This window comes from Antrostomus carolinensis, unplaced genomic scaffold, assembly GCF_000700745.2.
Source record: "Antrostomus carolinensis isolate BGI_N321 unplaced genomic scaffold, ASM70074v2 scaffold16423, whole genome shotgun sequence".
NCBI classification, from domain to species: domain Eukaryota; kingdom Metazoa; phylum Chordata; class Aves; order Caprimulgiformes; family Caprimulgidae; genus Antrostomus; species Antrostomus carolinensis.
This window is the reverse complement of record NW_010305987.1, coordinates 1-27,232: the sequence shown is the minus strand read 5'-3', so window position 1 is coordinate 27,232 and position 27,232 is coordinate 1. Positions and strand designations below refer to the sequence as shown.

Here is a 27,232-nt window from a genome sequence, read left to right as displayed (position 1 = left end):
CTGTAGCACGGGTAGAAGATTCCTGTCCAGGGTCTGTCACCGTCATAGACACCAGTGCTAAGTAACTGTTGCAAGCATTCCCTTCATCCAGCCAGCATCAAGCAGCTTTCAGCCTCAGCCTGGTACACAGCTGTTGGGCTTTCCCAAGCTATACCTGTATTGGTTCCTCCTCTTCACACTGACCAGACACCAGAAGATCTCCATACTCTCCTATGCACCAAGAGGCCACTTGCACCAGGGGCTGCTGTTAGAAGAAAAATCAGATGCCTCAGAGATAAGTGGATTCCTGTATGACAAGTCAAGCCATCACCATTTCCCAGAGCAAGTTTAGCTCTCCTTCCAGCCAAGGAAATTCTCCACAGCAGAAGAAACAGCAATATTTGATTCAATAAAGAATTCCTTAAGAGAATTAAAGAAAATAAAAAGAACATGAACTTATAGGAGACATGCCTCCTCTGCAATCTGTCTGTTGGAGCTAGACAGTGTGATGTTGACTTACCCTGAGATGCTTAGTAAACATGTTATTGCAATACAACAAGGAAACTGAAGCTGGCTATGTTTGGTATTACCTGGGAGTAATCACCGAGGATGGCTTTGTAGAGTCTCTGCACAGTGTAGGCATGCATCTCCACACTATTAGTTATTAGCTGAATCAGATTGGGAACAGCATCATCACGAACATAACTTCCTGCCTGCAAGAACAATTGCGTATACAAGAGACAAATAAAAGTCGTTCGGTTTCACTATCTGACTTCATGGTAACACCCAGCATCTGCTGATATCCTTCATAAAGCCACCTGATGTGCATGGAAATAAAAATCAACCTCCCCAGCCCCAGGCACTTTACGGTTGATTTTGAGCAGATTCAGAGGGGTACAAGTACAGGACAGTACGTTTTCCCAATGAACTCAACTATTCCCAGAGAAATCCATAGTATAGATATCCTCAAACTGTCAAGAGGATACAGTATGGACGTAAGAAGATTGTGCTACAGAAGGAATAAAAAGCAACCCAGAAAACTGCTCCGTTAAATGGAAGGCTTTAAGCCAAAGACACTCTAGGGGCAGAAGACGGCTTATTTAATTGCTTGTTCAAAGCCAGGCTCTATGCCAAATAAGTACAGGACCCAAGAACTTGCCGGCGTATCACTTTTTGGTTAAGAGGATAGGAACATGGAGCTCAGAGGGAAAAGCCCACTTTAAGGCCAGGAAAGTATGTAGGACAATACACAATCACACAGCTTTGGCACTGAAGGGAAGATGTATACTGTTCAAAACCTGTTCTGTTTAGGCACTCCTCTGGCACTGAGAGCAGAGTGTGAAAAAAGAAGGAGATTGAGTGAGTCCAATTAGGTCAACTAAGCAAGAATCCATCTAGCCAAAGACGAGTGACGCCATCTTTCTGTGTTAGTTCTCAGAAGTCTGCTAAACTGAAAAGGCTGTTTATCTGTAAGAGTCTGCAGTAGGTAGACTCATGAATACAGCTTTATAAATGGTTTCTTTAGCAGCCAAGTTACTTTAGGAAGTTACTTTATTGAAGGAAGTAATCTGAGAGCAATTCTCACAGCCAGCCTTCTAATGGAAATCAGTTCTCAGCTCAGAGGAATCTACTTTTCTCTTTTTCAGGGTGGCAAAAGAGCACACAAGTCAGACTCGCTTCTTGATGAACTTCTCAAGTTTGAACACTCATACTCACAAAATAAGTCTCTTCCCACTCCTTTGCCTCAGGGAACACACTGCCTACCCAAGTTATATCAAGATCTCTTCCCTCTTGTTTCCCAAAACATTACTCCAGTTCCACCTCAAGCTGTGATATTTATAAAGAAATTAATGTAGGTAAAGAGTAATAATTAAACCCAAAGAAGAGGAATCAGGAAGCTGCTGATACACTTTGATATACTCAACTTAATTCCAAGAAATTGTTTCACTGCCTTTCTCTTTTCAAGTCATTTAGGCTGTGTTCACTCTCTCCTGAAAGCACTGTATATTGGAATAACAGACAGCACAAGAGCTGTCCAAACTTAGAAGCTAATGTGATTACTGCAGTAGAAAAACTGCTACACGTTATTCTTGCGTGTCTCTGAAATAATGCATTTCTTCTAAAAAAACCCCACTCAATCACATTTACTGAGTTTATTTATTTCTGACTGGCTGCCTCGGGTCACTACCATGTAAGTAGACCTCCCTGTATATTGTAGCATTTGTTATCTGCCAGCCTTTATAGCCATCTCCAACTTGATGATGAGTAACTTCCTAGAGAATTAAAAAAAATTTATCAAGCCACACATAAGAGAGGCAATCTCACTTACCGTTGTTAAGACTCTCATAATTGTGTCTATGTGCCAGCGTTTGGAAGGAGCGTATCTGACAAAATTAAGAAAACAAATTAGAGCAGTAACTGCTAGTCTTCAACACCAGCAAGAAACACATCATCATCAGAACCTCCTCATTCAGTTACCTCCTGGCCCGCTGTTTCCTAAGGGGAGGACACTAACAAAATACACACCCAAAACCCCACCAAAATAAAACACCACACACTTCACATTCTTTGACTTTTTTGTACTAATGCCACCATCAGAAAGCTGAATGAATATACGAGTCTGTATAATACAGCACAGCTATACCTTGCATATACAATACTTCAAAGTCAGGCTGTTGATTACAATGGCTCAACAGTAATGATATAATCTCACTTGTACAACTAACCAGAGAGAATCTCTGTGTGGAGAGGAGACAGGGCCTGGGTGTCAGCACAACAGCCGTTCCAAAGTGTAGCAGAAATCAATATACTAGACCGGCTTAGTGATATGAGGACTATCCATATGGGACACACTAGTATGTTCTGTTCCTCAAAATGGGTGAAAACTGACAAACCACACACACAGATCAGCAAATGGAGAGATGATCAACATATTCTTTCTTGGGTGGTTAGGAGCAACACACAAAATACTCAAAATTCCAAGTATGTACAAAAAATTAACGGTCAATCAACCCCATACTTTTCAGCTGCAAGAAATATTCCAGATGCACAGTCTGCCTTGAACTCTGGTTCACAGGAATCTAGGAAATACAGCAACTCCTTCATCATTCCACGGACATTGTTCCCATTAACAAGAGCAAAACTCAGTTCCATTGCACGCCTAGGGCAAGAGACAGAAAACCAATAAAGTATCTTCACCTAGTGAAGTAAAGAAACAAAAAATCAAGTTCAGCTACTCAAGTGCACTTACCTTTTAACTAATAAGAGAGCAACATTTATTAATCCTGCAAGAACAGCCTTCCACATTAAACGTACCAGTATTTTCCTGTTAGTGAGCAGATAATAAATACCCACTCCTCAAAAACACTAAGGGGAAGTAGGAGTGTGGGGTGTTCTAGAAACACCTATGCAGATGTCCTAGAGGCTAGAAATATCTTTCAGCAACCAGAGTCCATCAGCATTAAGGTCTGACTGTCCAAGTGTTTGTTACTGCATGCTGGTAATTTCTGACACACAACTGCTACAACAAGTGTTCTCCAGCTTCAGGGATCCAGAACATACCTGTTTTCATCTCCATATATTAGAGATTCAAACAGAGATTTAAATTAACTGATAAGCTTTATTGCATCCTGTCAGATAGACTACATAAGATTTCCAGAAACCAAAATTACCCTGGTGCTCTTTTCAAAACTCATTCCTCCCCCTTCCACAAATTGACATCACAACTAGACCAAGTACTGGCTCTTTGCTATTCCTTCTTTTATAGAGAGGTCAGAGGCTAGTCCTTAGCCCTCCTACTCAAAGCTTCCATAGTTGATTCTAGCACAGCTCTCCCGTTCTTCTGACGTTTTTTGAATGAAAACTATTACCTTCAAATGCAATTGATTCCCATACAATGTCGGCAATTAGTTATGTTAAAATGCATTAAAACAATACATTAAAACAGTCTCACTAGATAACCCTGACTATTCTTTAAAATTGAGCATTTGGTGTAATCCAGAACCCCAGCCTCCAAGTTGTGTCCTCTTCATGCCATCAGGAACTTCAAACTCTGCCTGTCACTGAGATAGCCTACTAGAAGACAAGAAAGATCTTCACAGCACATCAAAAACTTCCTCCTCCATTTCATATCTTTTGAAATCATCTGGATAGTTGCTGAACTACTTCATGTGTACAATGATTTTGTACTGCTTGCTCTGCAACAGATTACGTCCAAAATTCCATCAAAAGGCCTAAGGTCTACTTTGTAATACTTTATTCAAATAGATCAGACTTCAATGTGTGTTTAACTCTAGCAATTTTCATTAAAATCATAATGTTGAGATGTATGAGTTATGCTGCCATCTTTTCATATATTTACTAGCAGCAAACCCATGAGCAGTCCCACTGATTCTGTCTTGCTCCAGTGTCACGCTTGCCAACCTACCACTATGCGGACACAGTTATTTTTTTTGATCACTTAGTATTTTCCCCATGTTCATGAAACATCAGCAACTTAGACCAGTCATATTACCCAATCCAATTGTATATGGCACAACCTATTTGTTCTCAAGGATCTGAAAACAACTGGACAGCACTACTTCTCAACATCTCCCTAGTTATTACTGAAATAAGAAGGATTTTTATAGAATTGTGAACTGTAAATGTGTTATTTTACTTTTTACCAACTAATACTCAGGGACCTAGAAAACACAGAGGTGTTCAGAATTAGGGTGGAAATACATAACTAAATTGTTACATTTTATCATCTATATCTGTGGCTTGTTGGAGATCTATATCATTATTTGATTTGTCCTCACCCCTCCAATTAGTTCCCAACTCCTTACACCTAACCCTACTGGCTTATACGTTTTCCATATTTATATTTAACTTTTCAGTCACATTATAGCAGATATATCAATACTGCAGGTGCACAGAGGTACTCTGCAATCTTAATACCAGGGATTTATCTCAACACGTATTGCTTACCTTCAATCATATTACACGGCTCATTTCTGTCATGAGGTTCCTAAGCATGTAGTTTGATCATATTAAGCAGACAGACAAAAAGACTTGAATTAAATGGAAAAGCCATTCTGAATTATACTACATGGACCAAAGATGCACTGCAGCAGTTTAAAGATGATGAGAACAGGTCATGCTTCAGATAACCAAAATCAGTTATCGTGTCTTCCCCTCAAGTCCCAGCCCTTCAAACTTGCTACCTGAGGACTCTTGGCTTCCCGTCAATGTATTGCTTCAATGAAGACAGTGCACTGTCAGCAGCATGAGTGTCAGCACGGCAATATCATGCTCTGCTGATGGATCACTCAAAGGCTTCATCCTCCAACAGCACTTAGACATGAAGCTCTGTCATTTGTAGCACACCTGTTTTCCTAGCAGGCACCAATAAAATGCTTTTCTTGCCTTCTATCCAAAACCTAGATGGGGCTTGCCACAACCGAGCCTCATGCTGGCTCTAGAACCAAACAGTAACAGCAGCCTGACTTCCTCAGCATATGAGATTCAAATCTGTGTTTTGGGACAGATTGCAACTGTAAAAATACATTACGTGATGCCCATTATATAACAGTTAAAACTAAGTTTCAGAAGTGAGACAGATCCAATTTCTTTCCTATTCTGTATATATTAGAACAAGAAGTGCTGTTAAAAATCTGTATCTGATTCAAAGATGGGCATAAATTTTAAGAATGCCTGTCAGAACGAGTACCTATGACCTATCTAATCAATTTGACAACATGGAAAGAAGAGGTTGAGCAATTTCAAAAGTATATTAATGATGTGATGAGAGCTCAATGAAATTCTGGCCTGCAGCAGACAGATTCCACAAGAAGCAACAGGGATGCAATTGCCCCCATCACTGACATGTCATATGCTGCACTAAGCTCAGATCACCAGTTACAGACAGAATAACAATGAGGAAGAGAGTTCTGAAAGAAAGAGCAAGTAATTGACAGGCTGAAAGACTTGATTTAGAAAAGCAGTATTCCACATAGGTTGGGCAAAAGTGAAATCAAACAATTCAAGAGTATCTACGAGTGCCTGAAACAGGAGAAAGTTACTTTCATGAGGAAGAACATCATAACTGAAGTAATGAGAAGAAACAGTAGAGGAAGTTTAGACTTAGTATCAGAAAAGTCTTCCTGTCGTGAGAAGTAAGGTTGCAAGCTCTCCCATTGCCCAGAGAAGTAGCAACATACCACTACTTAAAATGACAAACGAACACCAAGGATGCATAATAGGATGTGGTTTGTAAGCAAATTAATTGAACCAATTCTACCAATTTCTGCCTAATCAAATTAGCTTAACACTGCTTCAAGACAACATGGCACTGCCTGTTCATCTGGGAAAGACAAGCAATACAGAGCATATCAGAGTAGCTTTGATTATGATCATACTTTATGAAGGCTTTCCATCTTGTTGTGAGCACACAATCTGATTTCTATTGATTCAATTTTGGAAAACTTCAAGCAAAACAGAAAAACCTCTTTTTCCAATCCAAAATACATAAAGTGTAAAAGCAGCTTCCCAAAGGAGGAACCATACTATGCATTCATACTCATCTCACTCACAGTTCCCCGAGATTATTGTCATTTTCCCCTATGCCCTGCTCACTTTCCATGGGCTGTCAACCTTCACAGTTTATTTCACTGATATTTCAGTTACCTCTTAATGGAGACATCCAGATCCTTCAGGCAGTCCACAATCGTGCTTCTATGCCGCTGAACTGCATTATGGTCTGTCTGCACAGTTTTCAACAATGATGTCAAAGCTACATATCTGAGATAAGGACATATGATATTAAACAGTTGACGGTAGGCATCTAATTTCTACACACAGACCCTCATATCCCACAAAACTTAGTCTTATTTTGCAACGGAACAGGGTTCTCTTGTACTCAGTAGTGAATGGAAATCTTCCGGGGGACTGCATGGCTTGTCTTCAAAGATGATTTACCATTCTAAACTGTAACAAGCCTAACATCATCCTGCTGCCTGGACAAGCACGTCATCCAGTTCCTGGGCTCACGGTCAGCTGTCCATTCTTCATAAAGATTTTGAAAAGACAAGGCAATTAAAGATTAGACCTCCGCAGATTGTATACCCAAACTGGCGTGACTTGCAATTCCCAAGGTTAGAATCTTCTACCTACACCATGATTTGCAATCAAAATGCCTAGAGATGTGACTTAATTCTAGCAGGTGCAGCAATTCCATGTCCAGATTCATAGTGACTAAAGCACAACCAAACTTCCTTGTTGCCAACAGCACACAATCAGAAAAACCAGTGCTCGTGAAATTTGTCAGATCTCCAATGCAAACTCTGATGTGGATGTCACCACAGACCGGTTGGGACAAGACAGGAGATTCACAGGTTACAGGAGAAAACAATTGACTAGATTAAGAATTCACATGTTAAGAACTAGATTATACACCCAGAGTCATCAACTGAGAAAGGCGGGGCCACAGTTAAAATTTTCACAGAGAAAAGAATGCACCTAGAAAGAAGGAAGCTAGACAGTCACACTAACCCCAACAACAGTACTTCCTAATACTATCCCCTGGAAAGCCCTGCTTCAGCATTATCTTTGTGTAATTGCTTCTCACACATTTTAAACTGACTGTTGCCAAAACGCCAACACATCCAAAACAGATCCCCTTCATACAACTTACCGAATATTTTTGTCGTTGTTTAGTAAGAAACGGCCTAGGATGTTAATGGCTAACACCTGCAGAAAGAGTTAGGGAAGGTCAGCGATCAAAAAAGGCTGAAGGTTATCTTCATTGTTTCAAGATTATTTTAAAAGCAATGTGTCAAAGCTACCATTGCAGGTCTTGGCCAAAAGCATAACAAAGAACTCTAGAAGGTGACTAAGCAGAGAAAAAGCTAAGACAAACACAGCACAAGCTCTCTCCTGCACTCAAGGGAACACAGTCTGCAGGAAGTTTTGCTTTTTAATTTTTGTTATTTTTTTAAAAAAACAGAAACATAACTTTCTGAAGAGGCTACAGTCCTATCTAGAGCCAACCGTGGAGTTATGTTTGAGTGAAACAACTTTACTTCGTGTCCTCTACGCAAAATACTCTAATACAAGCATAGAAAATAAAAAGGCCATAGCAAAGGCAACTTACCCTCAGTCCACTCTCAGATTTTATGTCCATAATAGTCAGCACGGTTTCATAGAGAATAGCATTTCCCACATTTTTACTTGTTTCTGTATTAGTGGCAACCTGGAGAAATGAAACAAAATAAGAAACGCCAACACATCCAAAACAGATCCCCTTTGTGCTGTTCTAGAACAGGCAGTGAAACTAACCAATCCCTAGCAAACAAGCAACACACCTATGAACATGTATCTCTTGCAGTAAAACTCAATCCAGCATAGCAACCAGTTGTAACCTCACCAGTGCTACTGAATCCCAATTATTAAAAAAAAAAAAAAATCAAAAGAGAAAGTTCAAGCTGCTCATCAACCTTGCAGACCTCACCTGTGCAAGTATATCATTCATTGCTTCACTAGAATCATCATCATTTCGCCCTAAAATTCTTAGTAACCGCAGGATTCGTACCTATTTGACAAAATAAAGCAAAGAAAACCTCATTGAATGGCAGTGTTTACATGGGGGCAGTGGAATGGCCAGTACACTTCCTGAAGAGGGGCAAAGAAGCAAAACAAACTGTTGATTTCTATTCCTATGCAAAATGCTCCTTAATAAGACCTTTACCAACAAGAAGCAGCTTATGCTGTGCTCATCTTCTTCCCACTAGCCAGACCTGTTGAAAAGTACCCTCATTATACAGTAGGCCCAGCCTTGCAAGGCCAACACGTGTTGCTGCTTCTCCCTTTTGTCACAACTTCACATAATATCATAAGGCACTACAACTGCTGTTCATTAAGGCAGACGAAGAGCATCTGCACAAACAGTTCTAACAAAGACACAAAATCTTAAAATCAACACAGCTGCCCTGAGGTAACCACCTCATCATACCCAAGTCTCAAAACACAGTACTAGAATTAAAGCTACACATCATGGTTTGCATCAGTTCTTACCTGCAAAAAGGGGTCACTGATCCCAGACACATCATGCTCTGGTGAATATCCAGACATGATAAGATTCTTCAGTATACGAACTAACTGGGGAACAAGCTGTGAAGAAGAGAGTTGTCCTATTAGGGTGTTGTTCCTTCCCTCCCAGCCTTGAAGTACAGGTCCAAGAACAAATCTTGCGTTTGAAACTCAGTCTATGGATTCTTCCAAAGTTCAACCTGCACATTCTAGAGCTGATGTTATATGAATACCTACAGCTTAGCTAGGGCACAACTAGAAACTTTTAAGTTGGGACCTGAGCACCATATTGTATCTTTAAAGTACTAAATCTACCAGAGCTTAGCACTTGAGACCTGAGAGAAAATACCAACTTAAATTCCTCTCTTCATGAAAAGGGGATGAGCTGGGACTATTAAAATGGTGTAATTCCAAGACTTCACTTGGGGGCTTTACATCAGCTCCCAATTTATTTTTAGCATACATCTCCATGGAAGCATCAGGCATAAGAGTTTTGATCTTTTCAAGTACTGTACTGTTATGATTAGAGTAAATTAGTAAGAATTCCTTCAAGTTTGACACTCCATCCAACTTAGCTTACAGAAAGAAAAGCTTTATGATCTGCTTCCTCTCCAAGAGTTTCCAAATAGGTCAAAGAATAGATTTCCCTCTCGCCTTCCCCCAAGGCTCTAATGTTAGACTACTACCTCCCTGCGAGTAGCTCCAGGGTCTACTCTCCTCCTCTTCATTCCAAACTTCTGTGCAAGAGCAGCAACACTTAACTGGCCAAATTCTTTGCTTCACTGTTAGCAGGGTTCTGCATCACAGCAGAGAAACTGACGGAAGCACTGCTACTATGCCAGACTCGGGAGCACAAAATCCTTATCAACTTACACTGTTCAGATTCCTCAGATATTGATGGCCCTGGTCCCCCAGTAGACATTTACCCATAGGAATAAGTTATCTTTCAAGACTTGTACACAGCTTTGAAGAAATGCTACCTGTGTGCAAAAGTTTGGTTCAGCTCCCTCCACCTTAGGCATCTCTAGTGATGCACTTCATCTGTTACGGCATCTCTGAGAAACTGTAATAGAATTCTTCCATAGTATCTCACACATGCTGAGCCAGACATCAGTTCAGGGCAGAATGTGGCAAATAAGATAATCATTAAAGTGGATAAGCTATAACAAACTTACTATTTATCTCCAAAAACCTTCATAGCAGCTATGAGTAACAAAATAGTCCCAGGGATGGAAGGGAAGCTTATTTCCAACACATCCTATGAAAAATCTTAAGGTTGAAAGACAGAAACTGGACAAATTTTAACTGAACTGTAAGAGAAAAACCACTCCTGGTGGATGATGCAGAGATGAATATCTCTACAGGGTTTATTCCTTCCATATAAAGTTTCTTTTCTCCCTCTCAGTGGATATTATTAAAATAGTCCAGACACTGGTTGGACATGGGGTAGCAAACTAGACAGAGGTGTTATGGTGGCTACACTAAGTGAATTTTTCATTCCTGAAGCATGTTAGCACCAGCACAGCATCATTCTTTCTCTCAACTCCATGCATGACAATTACGGTTTATCAAAATGTTCTCCACAAAACCCTTCAAAATTATTCGCCCATAAGACTTAATAAATTTTGCTGTCCCTGAATGCTGGACTGTTCCTGCATTCATATATGCCTACTGTGAGTCAGGGGTTGCATTCACACTAAATTTTACCAGGTTAGGAGTTTCCTTATAGTAAAGTTGCCACTTCTGACAACATCAAATCAAGATGGTGCTTCAGATTCAGCACAGATAGTAGCAGAAGATGCCAAATGCTCAGTGTGACTAACAGAGCACAACAGCTGCATGTGGACATACTAAACGGGCAGTGTTTTCTGGACTAAAGTCCTGTACATTCATGGTACAGTGCAAGAAGAAAACCAGCTGAGTTTCCCCACCATCTCTTTTTATTCCTACCTTCACTCTTCAGGAATTACACACTCCTCCAAAAATGTGCATTTCATAAAACACACAAACAAAAGGAACCATGACTTGCTATTATCTACCTTACAGAGAAACCAAAGGATGCTGCAACACCTTCCCTCAAGACAGAGTAACAGACAAGGGGAGTGACCTGCTGGAGCATTCCTGGAAGCCTGATTAACATTTTCTTTGACTTCTAACATGCAAGAATTATCAGGACTGAAGACAAGACAAACAAAGGGAAACATTACAGCCATGGAGATCGGTTGAGGGCCATCCCCCCCAGTCTTCTGAAGTCAAACTACACCCATGAAAAATATCAGCAATGCAGCTGTACTCAGTAGCCCTTTGCAGCACAGTAAGGTCACTTACAGGCAACTAAGTAACTGTCTCTCCTGCTCCCTTTTGGGAATCACCCAAAGTTGCCCCGTGATTCAGGGATAACACAAAGCCCAGTTTATGATAAGAAGAAAGCCCAGGGCTATATTTTGCATAAGCACAAAATAATTCCCTAGAGTATTCCTCAAATGAGAGAGAGTTTGAGGAAGGCAGGCTCATGTTTGGAGAAGGCCACAACTGAGATTCAGGGCTGCCATGGGTATAGAGATTTAATGACAAGGCAAGACCAGCACACAAAAAGCATTAGACAAGTACAACTGATCTAAGCATGTGGCATCAATCACAAATGTGACATTAAGAGGCACTGCCTCACAAGAGACAAATATCTACAGATTCAATGCAGGCATGCACCATCTAGAAGAATTAACTCTTACCTTTTCATTCTAACATACAGCAGGATTCCAAACAAACAAAAGGGACAAAACAGACGAAGCAGGCATTAGGGACAGATCAATGTTATACCATTCATAGCATTAACAACCACAAGAGATAGCTAGAAAAGAATGTACCTAGTACCTACGTTTTGTGAACTCAACTCTCCTCTCTTTTTCACAACTATGATCTTAACTGAGCAATTAGTAGCAGGGGCGGCTACCTTCAAGATGACCCTAGTCCCACTTTCATTACTCCTTTGACACATACAATCTAGGCAAGGGAAGATGCATGCCAAAATGCAAAGATGCATCAAAGAATGCAGTGTTTGAAATCCCTAATGATATAGACAAGCCAAGGAAGAACAGTAAACTGGGCATGCAAATAAATAAGCATCTTTAAGACTTTTCAGAGGAGCAAATGACCAGTTCTGTTCTACCAGCTTTGCTCAATTTCTCCTTCTTTGACCAAGAAGTCAGAATGACATAATCAATGCAATTTTCAGTTGCCCTTCTACTGGTAGTCTTTCATATGGCAGTAATACTGCACAGTGAATTACAGCAAACAGCACAAGGAAGTTTGTGCTGGTGGGGAGAGGAAGAGAAGCAAATATTCCTAACCAGAGGAGCAAGAGCGACACTGGCTCTCAGACTCTTAAGTTAAAATGGAAACTGATGTAATATAGCACGCACCAGATCTATCTCCAGAACTACAACTTCCATTGTGTGGCTGTGGTTAAGGCATGTTGGTATAAGCCTCAGTTTTTCAACTTTGCCTCTTTACGTTTAATACATTTCCAATTCCAATGTCACTACACAACTAGCTATGAAGAGTGGAAAAAACCCTAAGGAAACATCAAAGAGGACACTTTCAATCTAACTTTAGGATGAGTTTCACACTGCACAGTCTTAAGACTGATATTTTGCAAATTACCCACTTACTGAGGGGGATTAGGGCTAGATAGATACAAAATTCCCAAATGTAATGCTTTTTAAAAGACTTTGATAACAAGCAGATAGTATCATTAAATCCTTCACCCAAATAGTTGTTAAGGATTTTATTAAAAGTTGTGCACACTGCTTTCACTAGGGAGATTAAGAGGATGCATTGTCTAAAAAACCAAAACAAAACAACCCCCAAAAAAACAAACAAAAAACCAAAAAGTAAACCAAAACACACACTCCCACCCAGCACAAACAAAACCATGAATATTAACTCTGCAATATTATCACTTCATGCTTACCTTTCTAAAGTGTGCAAGCATGTCTGGGCTCCTCTCACACATCTCTGTGAGGAGGACAACTGATGTGTGAAGAACACCTAAAGGTGAGGGGAGAAAAAAATAAATAAGTATCTACATTTAACATAATTTCCTTGGCTCCAGGCACGTCACAAAGATCATAAAGAAACAACAGGAAATAATTTTTTTAAAAAATTATTCTTAAGTACAACATATCTACCCCCAATATCTGCGCCTGCAGCTGTGCCCAAGGGAAAGCATATAGCAAGGTGCTCATGTCTTAAAGCTGCAACTAAAGGCCAAAGGAGGAGAGAAATAGGACTTTGTCTGCAGAACCTTGCATAGTAAATATACAGTCAGATGCTAACAGACATAGTTGGACTAGATGATCTTGAAGGTCCCTTCCAACCCAAACCATTCTATGATTCTATACAAACACAAGACTCTAGAAGGACAGTATGTATTAACTGCACTGTAAGTGTTGGGTGCCTCACAATTCCAGATGTTCTCTTCTGATTTGGGTACCCAAGCCAGCCTTAGGTGACCTGAATTGGGCCTTCCTCAGATGGTCTTGGAACTTGGTCTAGAGAAAGACTATAGCAGATTGCTTGGTCAAGCCAGCTGGTGTGTGCCCTACCTTAACGAAATGCAGGTAAAGTGTCTCTCAAAATAGTTTGAAAAGGCATGTCAGTTACAAACCTTTTAACTAGATGTCAATGCTAGAGAACTTGTTAGCGAGATACAACCTTGTAAAGCATGGAACTTCAACAATGAGCATTATTTTATATCTGCATTCAGCTGTGACACAGCAATCCTTCTCAGATGCTGACTTTTTCAGCTATTAATTTTCTGTAGCTGTTAAGTCTGTACTGGAGAGCTCCTGAAACAGAAAGAGACTAGAAGCCTGCTTAACAAGTCATGTTTTCTACAGAGATGACGACATTTATATTCTACAAGCTATGCAGCTTTCTGACCTATTGCAGGTTCTATCCAAAATCTGTTTTGAAGTATGCAAATATCTATCTATAAAGCAAATCTCACAGCTTTCTTAACACTGACGCTGCTTACTTATCACTGAGACCTCCCATGAGGCTGCTAAAAGGGTTTAATATATATTCTACTTCAGAGAAAGCTCAACATAAAGCCCATGACTGAGACCACTGGAAAGGAGATGATGATTTTTAAGGATGAGGAAAGTAGAAAAGATGATCTTGTTCTTGAATTCAGGTGAACCTAAATTCAATTCTCTGCTTGGCCAACGCTTGAAAAGGAGCATGCCCATCTTTAAAGAGAGAACAGAGGAAACAGAACAGCTCTCAGCTTTTCAGGGTCACATAAGACAGACAGAGGATCTCACACTGCCAAGCTGGATCACATAGGCATCGCTTACAAAGAGTCTTACAGACCATTCCTATTTGAAGCAGTGCCTAGTCTACACATTCTGATCAGTGCGTTTTAAATCAAGGTAAACTAGCTGCACACACATAAACTACATTCCACAGGCAAACTGTCCTGTACCTCAAAAGTTTACAGCACATGCAGAAAAAACCCAAAAAAACCCCAAACCAAACAAAAAAACCCCAAAACAAAACCATGAAACAACAGCTTCTCAGGAAGCTATTGTGGCCCATTAGTACTGTTGGCACTTACAAATACCATGTCTTGACACAGAACTTCTCCCTGTAATGGGTTTTCAGCACAGCAAATATCTACTGTGGAGCTCCTAATATAGTACACCCACCCATTTTATTGAGGTACATGCTCACTGCAGATATACCACAGGACTAAGACTTTGGGAAGTGAGCACTAGGCTTGATACAATGTAGTCAAGGTGTTAACACCAGTACTTCTCTTCAAGTAATTTTCTAGAAATACTTGTGCAAGAAAATGCATTAAAACAGAACAGTCTTGTAGAAGACCATTAAAGTGAGAATCTGTTTTATGACCTAGTCCTCATGAAAAACAGCACTGAAGAAAGACTCTTTCCTGACAGTGATGTAAGCATCTCGGTCCTGGGAATGCCTGCTAAAATTGTCAAGAGAAAACTTTGGTGCTATGCTACCAGAAGCCAAAAAAAAAAAAAAAAAAAAAAAAAAAAAAAAAAAAAAATCCTAAAAAGTGCACTTTAGAGTCCTTTTAGACAGTGTATTGGATAAAATAGCAAACTCTCCCATTCTACCCACTCTGAAGTGTATCAAAAACCAGTGAGAGTTCCTTTTGTCACCTATGCCACATAAAAGTCCTGATGACTAGCAGAGTCTTATGCATGCCTTCCTTCTGAATGACATGTTATCACCTCATAGAAGTGGGAAGAAACAAATAATATGAATACACTTCAAAATTTCCTTCCAAACAGAAGGCTTAGGTAGCAAGTCCACCATCCCACAAAGAATGGCATAGCCTTGCTAAGTAGAGCCTTGGATATTACCATGGTTCTTCTCATTCAGCAAGTTTTTGGTGGCTGGCAGGAACATCTCCATGAGTTCAGGCACCTTTCTAATGACATGAACAGCGCACAATGCTGCCTGTACAGGAAAAACATCTCTGTTAGTATATACTGTAATGACAACACATGTTTTGAGACCATCTAGCACAGTGGGAACTATCACAAATTTCATTATATACAAAGGCCTGCAAAGTTTATGGTACATTTTTCCATCTCTCTATTACAAGTGACACTTAACAGCATCACAGAGAAGAGTTCAATAAAACTACCACAAGTGATGAGAGAAAAAAACAAAAAAGCACTGAACTACAAAGTAATACTGCCACTAGCAATGGTTCATTCAAAAATTACACACTCCAGAAGTGATGTTAACTGCAAAGCAGCTCTGCCTTTAATAGGGCTACTTCAGTCAGTCTTCCTGTTGCTAGGAAGGGGACAATGCATTGGAAGCAAATAATGAAATTTATGTCAAATTTATGGCTCATTTTTCTTCTCTTGAATACCATCTCCTTCCTCACAAAATAACTTCCTCCTGCAGGTGATGGTTCCTACAAAAAAATAAAAGTAGACAAAAAAATTGCCTACTTCTTTCACAGTGCAGAAGCAACAGGAGACACTATGCTTTGCAGCTGCTTGGGAATGAAGTACACTGAGGGCCTCTTCCCAGAATACAGCAATACCTCTTAGCATTGCTTTCTCTCCAACCTCTCTCTAGCACCAGACAAAGAAGTAACAATGCATCTCTCCCTAAATCTTACTGCTTCCCACCCTCCCCAAGACAAGTTCCCTGAAGTACCTTCTTCCTAAGATAGGAGTTGGAAGTTTTGAGGAGCTTTTCCACCTCTCCTGCAAGGTCTCTGCACATTTCTGAGGAGCCCATGCAGCCAAGAGTGCAGAGTGCCAGCCCCTGCACATACTGCGTGCTGTGATTAAGGTCACTGTAAAGGAGAACAAAAAAAAGCCAATCAGCATGCACACAGAGAACCTGAACACAAGAAAAGGCATCTACATCTACAGTCATCTAACCAGCTGCACATATGGCCCAGAACAAATCTCCGGATTCTCAGCTATTCTGGAGCATGACTTAGGAGCAATAGCAGCTTTGAGTCCATGTACCACAGGGTTTGCTACTACTTCTACTTAGAATTCTGAATTATAAAGATAAAATACGTGGTTAAAACTATCAGGTGAGGTGAGAAGAGGGAAGACCATATGGAATTCCACTAAACTACTAAAGTAAACACAAGACATTGTATTTTGGAACTTGCATGCAGAAAAGAACCTAGCATAAGTACAGTCCTGCAGTGACTCTGTGGGTTGTCCCAGTTTAAACATGTTCTAGGACAGGCTTTAGCATCTGCATTTGCAAAACAAACAGTATATAAAAACCTATGTAAAAATACCCTCTATCCCGAGTGAAAACCACAAACCTTATCACTTGCACATCCTGAAAATAATCCATCCAAGAAATTTGTTTAGCAGTCCTAGCTATTTGTATGCCCAAGGAAGTTGTGAAAAGCGGTCAATAAGAAGTTAAACCACGTAACAGTTAGATGACATCCACGAGGCCAGCTACCAACGTCACACTAAGTACAAGACAATGTAACTTCCGTAACTTCCACACAGCCTTCCCAACAGCCTTTAAAACTGATTGCTGCACTACTTTTCCATCAGACTATTTGGTACTCATGCCACCACAGTATCCAGGATCAATGTTGAAGAAGGTAAAAAATATGGTTCCTGGTTTGGGAGGTGAAGGGAGCTTGGGACTGCATGATGGGAGAGCAGGGGAAACAAGTGGTATCTAACCAAATGCACACAATGCGCAGAAAAGCAAGAGACAGTATTCTGGCTGTAACGTCAAGCAGCTATGGCAACATGCAGATGAAGGAACAGACAGCACATGCCACTAAATGGGTTGGTTTTTTGTTTCCTTCCTTTAACAAATTTTTGGCAGCTATATAAAGCTGTATGTATAGCAAGTATGTGCTTCACAAGGATGCTCACTTTTTCTGTATCAAAATTCTAGGTCTTGCTACAAAATAATGAAAGACAATGCCATAAATGAAATACCTCCAAGTCTAGATAAAAGCAAGACAAAAGCGGTAGATACAGAAGCCAAAGGAGAAAGCAATAAACAACCCACCGAGGTGATGGGAAGCTGTCCACCAGTTTTGCTCAGCTTCAGTCTGACCCATTTCCAGTTCAAACTCACTACAGCTTTACCACACAATTTAATTTAAGCATAAACAATCAAAAGAGGTGTTAACCTAGCAGCCTGGTTCTAATGGAAGAGCCTCACAGGTATGACATTTCAATGAAAAATCTTTAGCCAAATGTTCTCTCTTCTCCTGGACACTAGGTCCAAAGTTAGCAGATCCTCAAGCCTGCAGTTTTGTCAAGTTTCTTTCCAAGTACTTTGAGGCCACAGTCTAACTGAAGATGAATACTTTACTTGCTAGTATCCGAGAGGCTTATGTTCTAAAAGTAAATAATAATAAAGAGACACACCACACACAACTAAGCAGGCATTTGGATAAATCAACTAGAAACCAGTTGTTCCACTCCTGCTCTGATTCATCTTGAAAAGGAGTGTTACTGGATATACGCCAATCATCATCTACTGAACTATAATGTAAACCAGTCCCAGTTTGACAGCATTTTGCTGAGAGAAAAAAAGTAAAAAAAAAATAAAAAATTGTGTCCTCTCTTGTCTGATTTCAGCAAGATGCCGAGCAGACAGCACATCCCAAGTTGCTGCTTGCTTCTGGGGAAAACCATTCATCAGGACCATTAGGCCAACCTTCAAAAGAAAGCAGGATATACAGCCTTGATCCTTGAAGTGAGACAACTCTTCAGAACTCTTCAGCAGAAGTCAAGTAAACAAACACAGGACAATATGGCTGCAGCAATACATGTGACTTTGTGACATATGATGGCCAGTCCAGCCTACAAAGTTTAACAGTGTTATAAAAACATCCTGGTTAAATAATATTTAAAAGGTGCATGGGCCTTTATTGATGCTGCTTTACTGCTCACCTCATTCTTTCCCACTGCAAGCTTTACAGAAATGGAAGAGTTCTTTACAACAATTAGAGGTCTTCTGCACTGGCTGAGCAGCTTACTGTGGTCATTTCACCTTCCTGATTTTATTTATCTTAACATGACCTCCAGAAACACATACTACCATTCTGTAACAGTAGTTACATGAAGTGTTGTTTGCCACATACATCTCTTTGGGATCAATGCAATTTTATATTCTCTTCCCTCTAAGGAAGCTAGACAGGATCATCCAATACAGTACAATACTAGAACAGTCTTGTACGGTCAACAGCACACAAGGAATTGAAGATACCAGTTTTATAACACAAGGGCAAAAAACTAAAGTACTCAAAATATCACTGCCAGGAGTGTACTTTCAGATCCTGAAACCTCAAAGCATGTGTTGATGGAGAGAGAGGTGGTACCCTTACTTCTTGATGCAATTGGTCATAAGAAGATGGACATCCTGTCTCTCATCCAGCAGCAACATGGCACCTAAATACCCAATGCGCTTGTCTGTGAATTTCTGAGAGGCAATGAGCTTGAGGCACTCCAACTGGAAAAAAAAAAAAAAAAAGGAAAAAATAAAAAAGGAGAAGAAAAAAAAAGACAGAATTAGCTTAAACTACTTCTTAGCTAGAGGAGAAACAGTTTGAATTTTGATGTTTACTCATTCAGGTCTCTCAGAATGCATTTTTAAAACTGTATTTTATTCCCATTTTGGTGATGTGGAAAACAAAGGTTAAATGACCTGCCCAAAACTCCCAGCAAGCCAGTAGGAAAGTCACTGGCAGCTCCTGCATCTTGAAGTAGCCAGACACTGTTGGTCTTCCATGACCTCAGGTGTACCAGATATGTGGGTTTATGTCAGATCACAAAAGTAAAAGATAACATATCTATAGAGACAAGAGATCCATCATTAAAAACAAAATAGTAAAGATCTGGAAATCTAGATCATGTGTCATATTTGATATGCACTGGAAACTTCTGAACCAGGCTTAAATGGATCCGTCTACCTACCAGAGAGAGAATCAATGCTCTGTAAGTTAAGTTGTCAAAAGCAGTTTTTGCTTATTACGACCTGTAACTAACTTCCTAGCTAGGTAAACCTTAGAAACAGAGAGAGTCAAGTTTTTGTGCTGCTCTGTAATCTCTATTTGAACACCTGAAGTTTGACTAAAATCATACGCACTGTAGCCACTATAAACTTCCCTTTCACCATGTAGAAAGGTCAACTGTGTTCAATAGCATAAAGGAGATCCCCAAGATAACATACATAGCTGCCATTTACACTCAGTTGATTAAGAATTTAATTGCTAAGCCATTTTTAAACTTAACACTTTCTTACTGGAAAAAAAAAAAAAAAAAAAAAAGACATCAACCACAGAGATATTCTGACATTATGATGCACCACAGTGTTTTTCCTCCAACAGACAACTAAATGAGTGTAATCAATCTCTACTTTCCAGACAAGAAGTAGCAGAAATGGCTTCTCAAAAACAGGTCAGAGACCTACCCCGCACAAAACCAGGCTGTTTTACAAGCTACCTGGGGCAGCAAGTAAGCAAACACAGTGGGTTTAAGGAGGGGTCAGACAAAGCTTGCAACAGACCCTTTTTAAAGGAAGTAAAGGGGGCATGCACAGGCAAAAATACAGGGTGTCATGAAAAGTTTTTCATGGTCCCTAGCTACAGGGAAGCTTGAATAGGGCAACAGACACAGGTGAGATGCAAGAAGCACAAACACATCAGGAGGGTAAAGTTGTACAGGATGCTGATAAGAAAATTAAAGTTGAAGTGCCAGAGAAAGTAAGTGCTATGGCCTGACGAGTTCTCATAACTGCATGGCATCAGAACATACAACCCAACTATGCAAGAAGTTGTCACATTCGAACACTCAGCTAGTGCACGGTGACAAACTGATAAGAAAAAGTTTGAAAGAAAGCGAGTTCAGTTTGTTACATTTAAAAGGGATGAAAATCTAGAACAAAGAAACACCTTTGAACAGTAAGATCAGTCATCCACAAGGACAGCTGAACTTGCACAAATGGGCAAGATGAACCAGGGATAAGGTACAGAACACTAGATATTGACCTCTTATCTTTCCAGTGCTTTCTGTAAGAGAATAATGAACCCCTGAACCAACTTTCTTCCCCAGGCTTACAGAATACTTTCTTATACAATCCTCTGCAAAAATGCAATGTAGAACTGGTGACAGCTAAGCTGTAGTGTAAGAGCCAACAAAGGCAGAAGACCAACAACTAAGAAGAAGAAGGAAACTAATGACTGCAACACATACTGTAAGACATATTTCTAGTACTTCTGAACTTGAAAGTTATTACCGAAATAACCCCTGTGAAAGGTTGATGAGTTCTTGTTTCATTTGTATACAAATACATGCACACTAGCTTCAATGCACAGCAACACTGAGAAACATAATCAGCTGAGGCTCTTACTAGGTCTAGTTAGTGGAAGAAATCTTGATACCATTATCTCCTTTTCATTCAAAGAAACAATTAAAATCTGCTACATCATTACTGTAACAGATACACTAGTAAAGCCAGACAGGATACAGGCATATAGCCAGACTTACCCACATTTTTACTGACAGTCACTCCTCCAACTGGAATTTTTTTTGCAATTAGAAATAATGACAACAATAATAAAGTTATCTGACCATTTGCCCAGGCTGCCTGACACCTTCTAAACTTGCACAAATGGCCTTTGCACACGCTCAATAGAAAGTTTGCCATCCAGTGCATCTCATCATGAACTGGCTAAATATGGTGCTCATTCTCACATCTCTGTACAAGATAACCTGGGTCAAAGTTGAGGATCCCTGGCTTGGAAAGAAGTAGATCAACCATCCGCTACTTCTGACACCTTCTCTAAATTATCTTGTAGTATTGGCTATCCCATCCACACTGTTAGCTGAAGTCAGATGTCTGCTTACCTCTTTAAGAGAGACGAGCACAGCCTGTGGATCTCTTCTGTTTTTCAGCAGAACACATTTTGTGCGTATTTATCCTGTCACTCTCAGAAACTTCCTGTTTTTTCCATCCAATGCTGGACTGTCTGTCTACAAGACTCCACCGCTGGAACAGCGTATGTCTTCAACAGGTCCTCAGCTCACACAAACTATACTCCGCCTACACAACATTAGCACTTTGAAAGATCCCTCCCAGTTAGAAGCATTGAGAACATGCAAAGGTCTACAACTTACTCCCTTGAAGAATACTTGTTAAAATCCCTTCTCAGCCTTGGGCCCTACACCTTCCTGAAAACACAGCTGATAAACTTCATGAGAATCAAGGTCATCGAATGAAGTGCTCTGTTACCAAGTTATTGTGCATAGATTTTTCTGTTTGAGATGTAGCAACCCTGGCAATAATAGATATTGAATAACCTGTTGTATCCTTCTTTCACCGAGAGTGAAGAGGTAATTTACCATTACTGACCAAAGCAGAAACTGAAAAATTATTAGATAAATGGCCTAATCTTCCATATATGGGATTAAATACTTAAGCAACAAGATAAAACAATCCAAATAAAATGTAAATATGTTCTTAACATAGGTCAAGTGTAGAAATTCCAGATGACATCTGTAACATTTCTCCTTCTTCTTGCAGCTCTTAGATACTTATCCTTAACTTTTATGACAGAAAGTTTCTCTCTTAGACCAGGGAGTCTGGCTACATGAAGTGTTAAGAACAGGAGAATACACAAATTCACTTGCTCTTATACAGCAACTCATTATCCTGTGTGAAGAATCCAATGATGTAGATGTAAGATGATGGACTTTATATGCAACAGCACAGCCCAGACTCACTCCCTAATATCAATACTATCTAGAATTTTATTTCAGTGGTTTGAATTTACTCTTTCAGTGAGACATGTCAGAACTGGGAAATTCAATCATGAATGGATAGACTCAAAGACTAAGCAAAGCTCAACTTGAAGAACATCTTGTAGAACAAGAACTTGCATCTTCCTGTCTCCCTTTTCCACAATCTACGTGTGTCAAAAACAGTGCATCAAAAATAAGCCAAGAGATGGAAAACTCATACCAGCATTCTCCAAGTCACCTCACTAAGATGGGGACAAGGAACAGCAATTGCTAGGAACAAACCAGCTCTTAACTGCTAGAATACATTCCTTTAGAAGGAAAAGGGTATAGAACCTTTTTTGAAGCATCTGGTATTTTCCATCACACAGAACTCCCAAGTGCTGTTTTGAACCCATACAGAAGTATACGTATGTGGATATATTCATAAACCACTGCACTGTGGCTTAAGAAACACTGCTTTGCAGAAATGGGTGATGAGGAGCACAGTCTGGCAAAAGCAGACTAACCCTAAGTTTCGTAACAAAATATATAACTCTCCAAACAGCAGATCTCACTAACAAAGTCAAAACTAACTAATGGAGGTTCAGAACATATGTGAAGACAGACCTCAAAATATCCCAAAGAGAAGACAGCAAAAGTGCAGCTAGAAATGCTCTGAACAAGTCACTGTGCCCAGAACACACAAAGCAGACTGGCATATGCACACAGCACAGCGAGCACTGAACTCTGACCTACCTGTCCAAAATGTGCAGGGTATCCCAGCATATGCATGTACAGCAGCTTTGCCACATTTCTGCATCGGTATGTGTTATCTTCCTCTCGGAAGGATGACCGGATAGCAGCACATTCCTTTTGGATCATCTCACGCTCTTCTGCCTGGGTTCTTGCTGTCCGGATGGTCCGGATCAACTCCCGCAGTCTGATGGGGGCTGGCATCCTCTGGGAGAAGAGAGAGATCTGTAAATTTTGTACTGTATCTAAAGGCTTCATAATGGTCTCATACTTCCATGATTTTTTTTTTTTTTCTTTCTCCCCCTACAACTATGTGAGTAGAAGAATTAAAAAATGCAGACTGCTTCAGTAGCACGGTTAAAAATAAACTTGAAAATCAGAGGCATTCATTGTACTGCACATTTGCTTTCCAGAACATTAGGAACAGGAACTGCTATGCTTTGAGCTAGCTGTCAGGTGAACATGATTCCCCCACCTGAAACAGGCAGAAATGGCACTGTGCAAGGTATGCTCTCATATTCACATCATCTGCCTCTCTCCAGAAAAGTCAGGCTCCAAAGAGAGTTGACGCCAAAATTCATGGGATAGAAATTTTTTTTAAAAAGCAATGCTGTTTAATAACTTGCACAAGATTTCACACGACTGTTCCCAATAGCCATGCTTCAAAAATCCAGCAAATGTGTGCCATACACACTTCCTTCCAGAGGCGTGGAAGTCAGCAGAAAAAGCAGATGGAAGACCAGTCCCAGCTGTGTGGATATTTCAGAGGATCTTCTTTCAAAAATAACTAAATCTAATTGACACCATCCCTTTATTACACACCAAACAGAACAATCCTTTCCAAAACAAACTTTACTGTCACATTACTGTCTGGTTGCACTGTTAGAGTGTGCAAGAAAAGTGTATTCTGCATGAACTCCAAGTAGTTTCACTTCAACAGATGGAATACTAACGGAACCATCTGACCCAGGGAGCAATTTAGTCTTCTGAGTATCCCTCAAGAGGAAAATGGCTCTCAAACAAAAAGCAAACTTCAGAATTATGTTCAACTGTTGAGTTTCTTAGTTCATGCTCACCCAAGCAGACTTCTGACTTCCTGGGAGATCAGACTATGCAAGCATCTCTACAGTCTTCTTTCACCCATGTTAGACTGCGAACATAACTAAGCCAGTCTGATAACAGATAATGTCACCCCAAGTTGTAAAAAGTTGCCAGAGCAGTACGCTACAAATTTTGTCCATGTAAGTGTAAGCAGTAGATATTGCAGGAATGAAGAAGCTTTGAACTTGAGAACACTTAAAATTGAGAAAGATTCCAGAACAGATTAACATTCACCTATTATCAACTATTCCAAAGCCTATTCCAATGCCAACAGACCTTTAATGTGGTTTATCCTGGTAACTCCTGCTGATTTTCTGTTCAGCGTAACTGTTCACATGACACAATGTGCATACACCCAAACAATTAAAATAACACGGGGAGAGCTTTCTCTCCACCAGACTGCACAATCGCCGATCTGCTGCCCTGGGTAGATGCACTACTGGGCATAAAGGGCAAACTGCAGAGAACAGCAGCAGCCACGCCAGGTAAGGCATAAAACTGATCTAACTCAGAGGAAGTAGTGGGTGTAGAGAGGAAACAACAGAGAAAATACATCTCCTCAATATCTTCCCTGCTTCCAAGATTTGCTGCAACTTAGGAGACTTCCTGAACCACAGAGAGTACCTTTCTGCATAGCACCTCTCTGCAGATCTATGGATCTACCTCATCACTTTTTGAAAGCATCCAATCTTTCTCCCATTCATACCCAAGGTAATAATTTGCAGTTTAACTATAAATTCAGTGAAAAATTATCTTCTGCTTTAATTCCACTGTCTGACCAAGTAAGGGATACTAAATTAAATTCTTACACTGTGAGAAAGAAAGTACTCATCACCTATTAATTGATTTTATGTCATCTATGATTTTACAGCTTTTAATTGTATCTACCCCTCGGCCACCTCCCTTGCCAGGCAGCAGAGTCCTATTCTAATCTCTTCCCGTAAGGAGCCATTGCACAATTCCTTCATATCACTCTCTACCCCTCAGAATTCTACTTTTTTTTTTTTTTAATTATTATTTTTTAAACAAAAATTAGAACTATAAAAAGTATTCAGGCAATGGGTGCACCATTAGTTTACACAGAATTTTTTTTTTCTTTGCACTTAGGAAGTTAAAAATGTTTAAACTTACTTTGCCTGTTTGGCTATTGTGGAGCTGGCATTTAAAAAAAAATCCTACAGATAGCTCTAAGACCTTCAGCTTAGGTGACAACTCACTTAGAGCCTTTCACTGTGTATCTTCACAGTAATTTCTTTTCAGTGTAGGCACTGCTTTGCACTCACTGACAATGGATTCATTTTACCATCTTATTGCATACTTCCTTAATATCACAAAATCCTTCCACAGCTTTAGGATGAAACTGTCACCTCACTATTCATTCCTCTTCTCCAGATTGCTTTATCAACACGCTCAGTGGCACAGTTCTGCAGAGCGCCTCTCAATAACCTCTTCCTAATACAAAAACAGAGAGATTTTTCTATCACTGTCTGGTCATTTTTCTTTCTTCCTTAGCTAATTATTAATTCACAATAAGATCTCCTTTGAAAAACTGTTCTGTAAGACAATAAAAGCCTTTGGTTTGAGGCTCTGTCAAGATTTCTGAAAAACCCAACAATTTTATAATCCAGACAACCTTTATGCATTTACTAAGAACTCATCAGGAACCACACAGTTCCTGGGACCGCTCCTGCAGGCCTTTTAAAAAACTAGCATCACACAAAGCACCATGTACTCTTGTTGTAAATAAAGTGTTGATTAAGATAGTGACACATCAGATTTACAAGTTGAAGAATTTTGAGTTCCTTCAGAGATACTGGTGAACTTTACTTTCTATTGGCAATTTATTACTAATTTTACCTCTTTGTTCCAAGAGTTCTTCTTGCGACATTTCAGTTTGAGAGTATTTCTCACAGATTTCAACAAGAGAATCCCAGTAAGTTTTTCCATATAAAGCATTGGTGTAAATAATGTGGATTTTTTTTTAATTATTATTTTTTGCTGTGATTTTTTTTTCTTTTCACATTGCTTATTAGCCTGACTTCTAGCATATGTCTCTGCTATGAACCATACTCCTATACTGGGCAACAAAACAAAGTCCTATCCAGGCACGTGGTTCTTAGGTATCACTGGAACATTTGAGGAGAAAAACAAAACAAAACCACCACACCACATGTTGTCTGTGCTGATGTGTTGACAAAATGAATTATGAACACCAATTGAGAAGAACGAGGACAGGAAAACAGATAAATAAGTTTGCTTAGGAACATAACACACAAAGCCCCCCCCTTCAAACAAATAATAAGCAGTTCTTCCTTTTTATTGGATCTCTCAAAACACTTTGTCACCTTTGAAAGACATAGCCAGACAAGGCTTCCACACAACCACCAGCAAATCAATTCTCTTGGACCACCTCATTGTCTCACAGCACAGACAATGCTGACTGCCCTGGGATGCTGCAGGCACAATAGCTTAAATACCTCTTGTACTGCAGCATTCTCCAAAGCAGCAGCAAGGTGAAACAAATATGGCCAGTTTTGTCACAACCCACAGAATGACTTCCTACTACTCCTACTAGAGGCATCTGCAGAACACACACCTGAAGAACCATGTGCCGCCCACAAAAACTTTAATTGCAGCTCTTGGAGCACTGACTACACCAGGTGACCAGCATGAAGATGGTATCAACACAAGGTCTACTGAGTAAATAACTACAGAACGGGAAGAAGACAAGCCAGCAGGGACTGCTGGGGCAGATACTACCACTTCATTACAAAATACAACTGCATGTGCCTCTCCAACATCTGAACAAAGGAGCCAGGGATGCCTGAGCAGTTATTTTTCATGTCCTGCCTGTTAATCTCGCCCACAGCTCTAAGATTAGCAGCACATGCCCCTTGGTCATCAAGCAAAAATCCATAGTTTTTAGGAAAGCTAATCATCCTAGATCCAAGCCAGCTGAGTAAACAAACCAGGTTTTGTGCAGGCATCCCAAGACTTTATCAAGTCATTCAGAATCTTAGTTTCACTCACAGAATCACAGAATGTCAGGGATT

The 27,232-nt window shown here is 40.0% G+C and overlaps 1 protein-coding gene and 1 non-coding gene across 3 annotated transcripts in view; both read right to left on the bottom strand.

The window, feature by feature from the left end:
• Window positions 1–23,283, bottom strand: part of AP1G1 (adaptor related protein complex 1 subunit gamma 1) — a 33,141-nt gene extending 9,858 nt beyond the window's left edge. Inside the window, exons 1-15 of one of the 2 annotated variants that reach the window (XM_010164979.1) lie at window positions 23,082–23,283; window positions 18,932–19,056; window positions 16,255–16,396; window positions 15,441–15,537; window positions 13,016–13,092; window positions 11,775–11,783; window positions 9,031–9,126; window positions 8,468–8,548; window positions 8,111–8,209; window positions 7,652–7,707; window positions 6,646–6,759; window positions 2,999–3,139; window positions 2,309–2,363; window positions 570–692; window positions 155–244 (exon numbers count right to left, since the gene is read on the bottom strand). In XM_010164979.1, the coding sequence (XP_010163281.1) occupies window positions 155–244; window positions 570–692; window positions 2,309–2,363; window positions 2,999–3,139; window positions 6,646–6,759; window positions 7,652–7,707; window positions 8,111–8,209; window positions 8,468–8,548; window positions 9,031–9,126; window positions 11,775–11,783; window positions 13,016–13,092; window positions 15,441–15,537; window positions 16,255–16,396; window positions 18,932–19,056; window positions 23,082–23,282 (1,506 nt within the window). In that variant the 5' untranslated portion in view covers window position 23,283. The remainder of the gene's footprint in view (window positions 1–154; window positions 245–569; window positions 693–2,308; window positions 2,364–2,998; window positions 3,140–6,645; window positions 6,760–7,651; window positions 7,708–8,110; window positions 8,210–8,467; window positions 8,549–9,030; window positions 9,127–11,774; window positions 11,784–13,015; window positions 13,093–15,440; window positions 15,538–16,254; window positions 16,397–18,931; window positions 19,057–23,081) is intronic. The other variant, XM_010164980.1, reaches the window with a different exon arrangement.
• Window positions 5,229–5,315, bottom strand: LOC114818438 (small nucleolar RNA SNORD71). Its single transcript, XR_003766164.1, has one exon. It is a non-coding gene; the product is annotated as a small nucleolar RNA SNORD71 (small nucleolar RNA).
• Window positions 23,284–27,232: the final 3,949 nt, after the last annotated feature.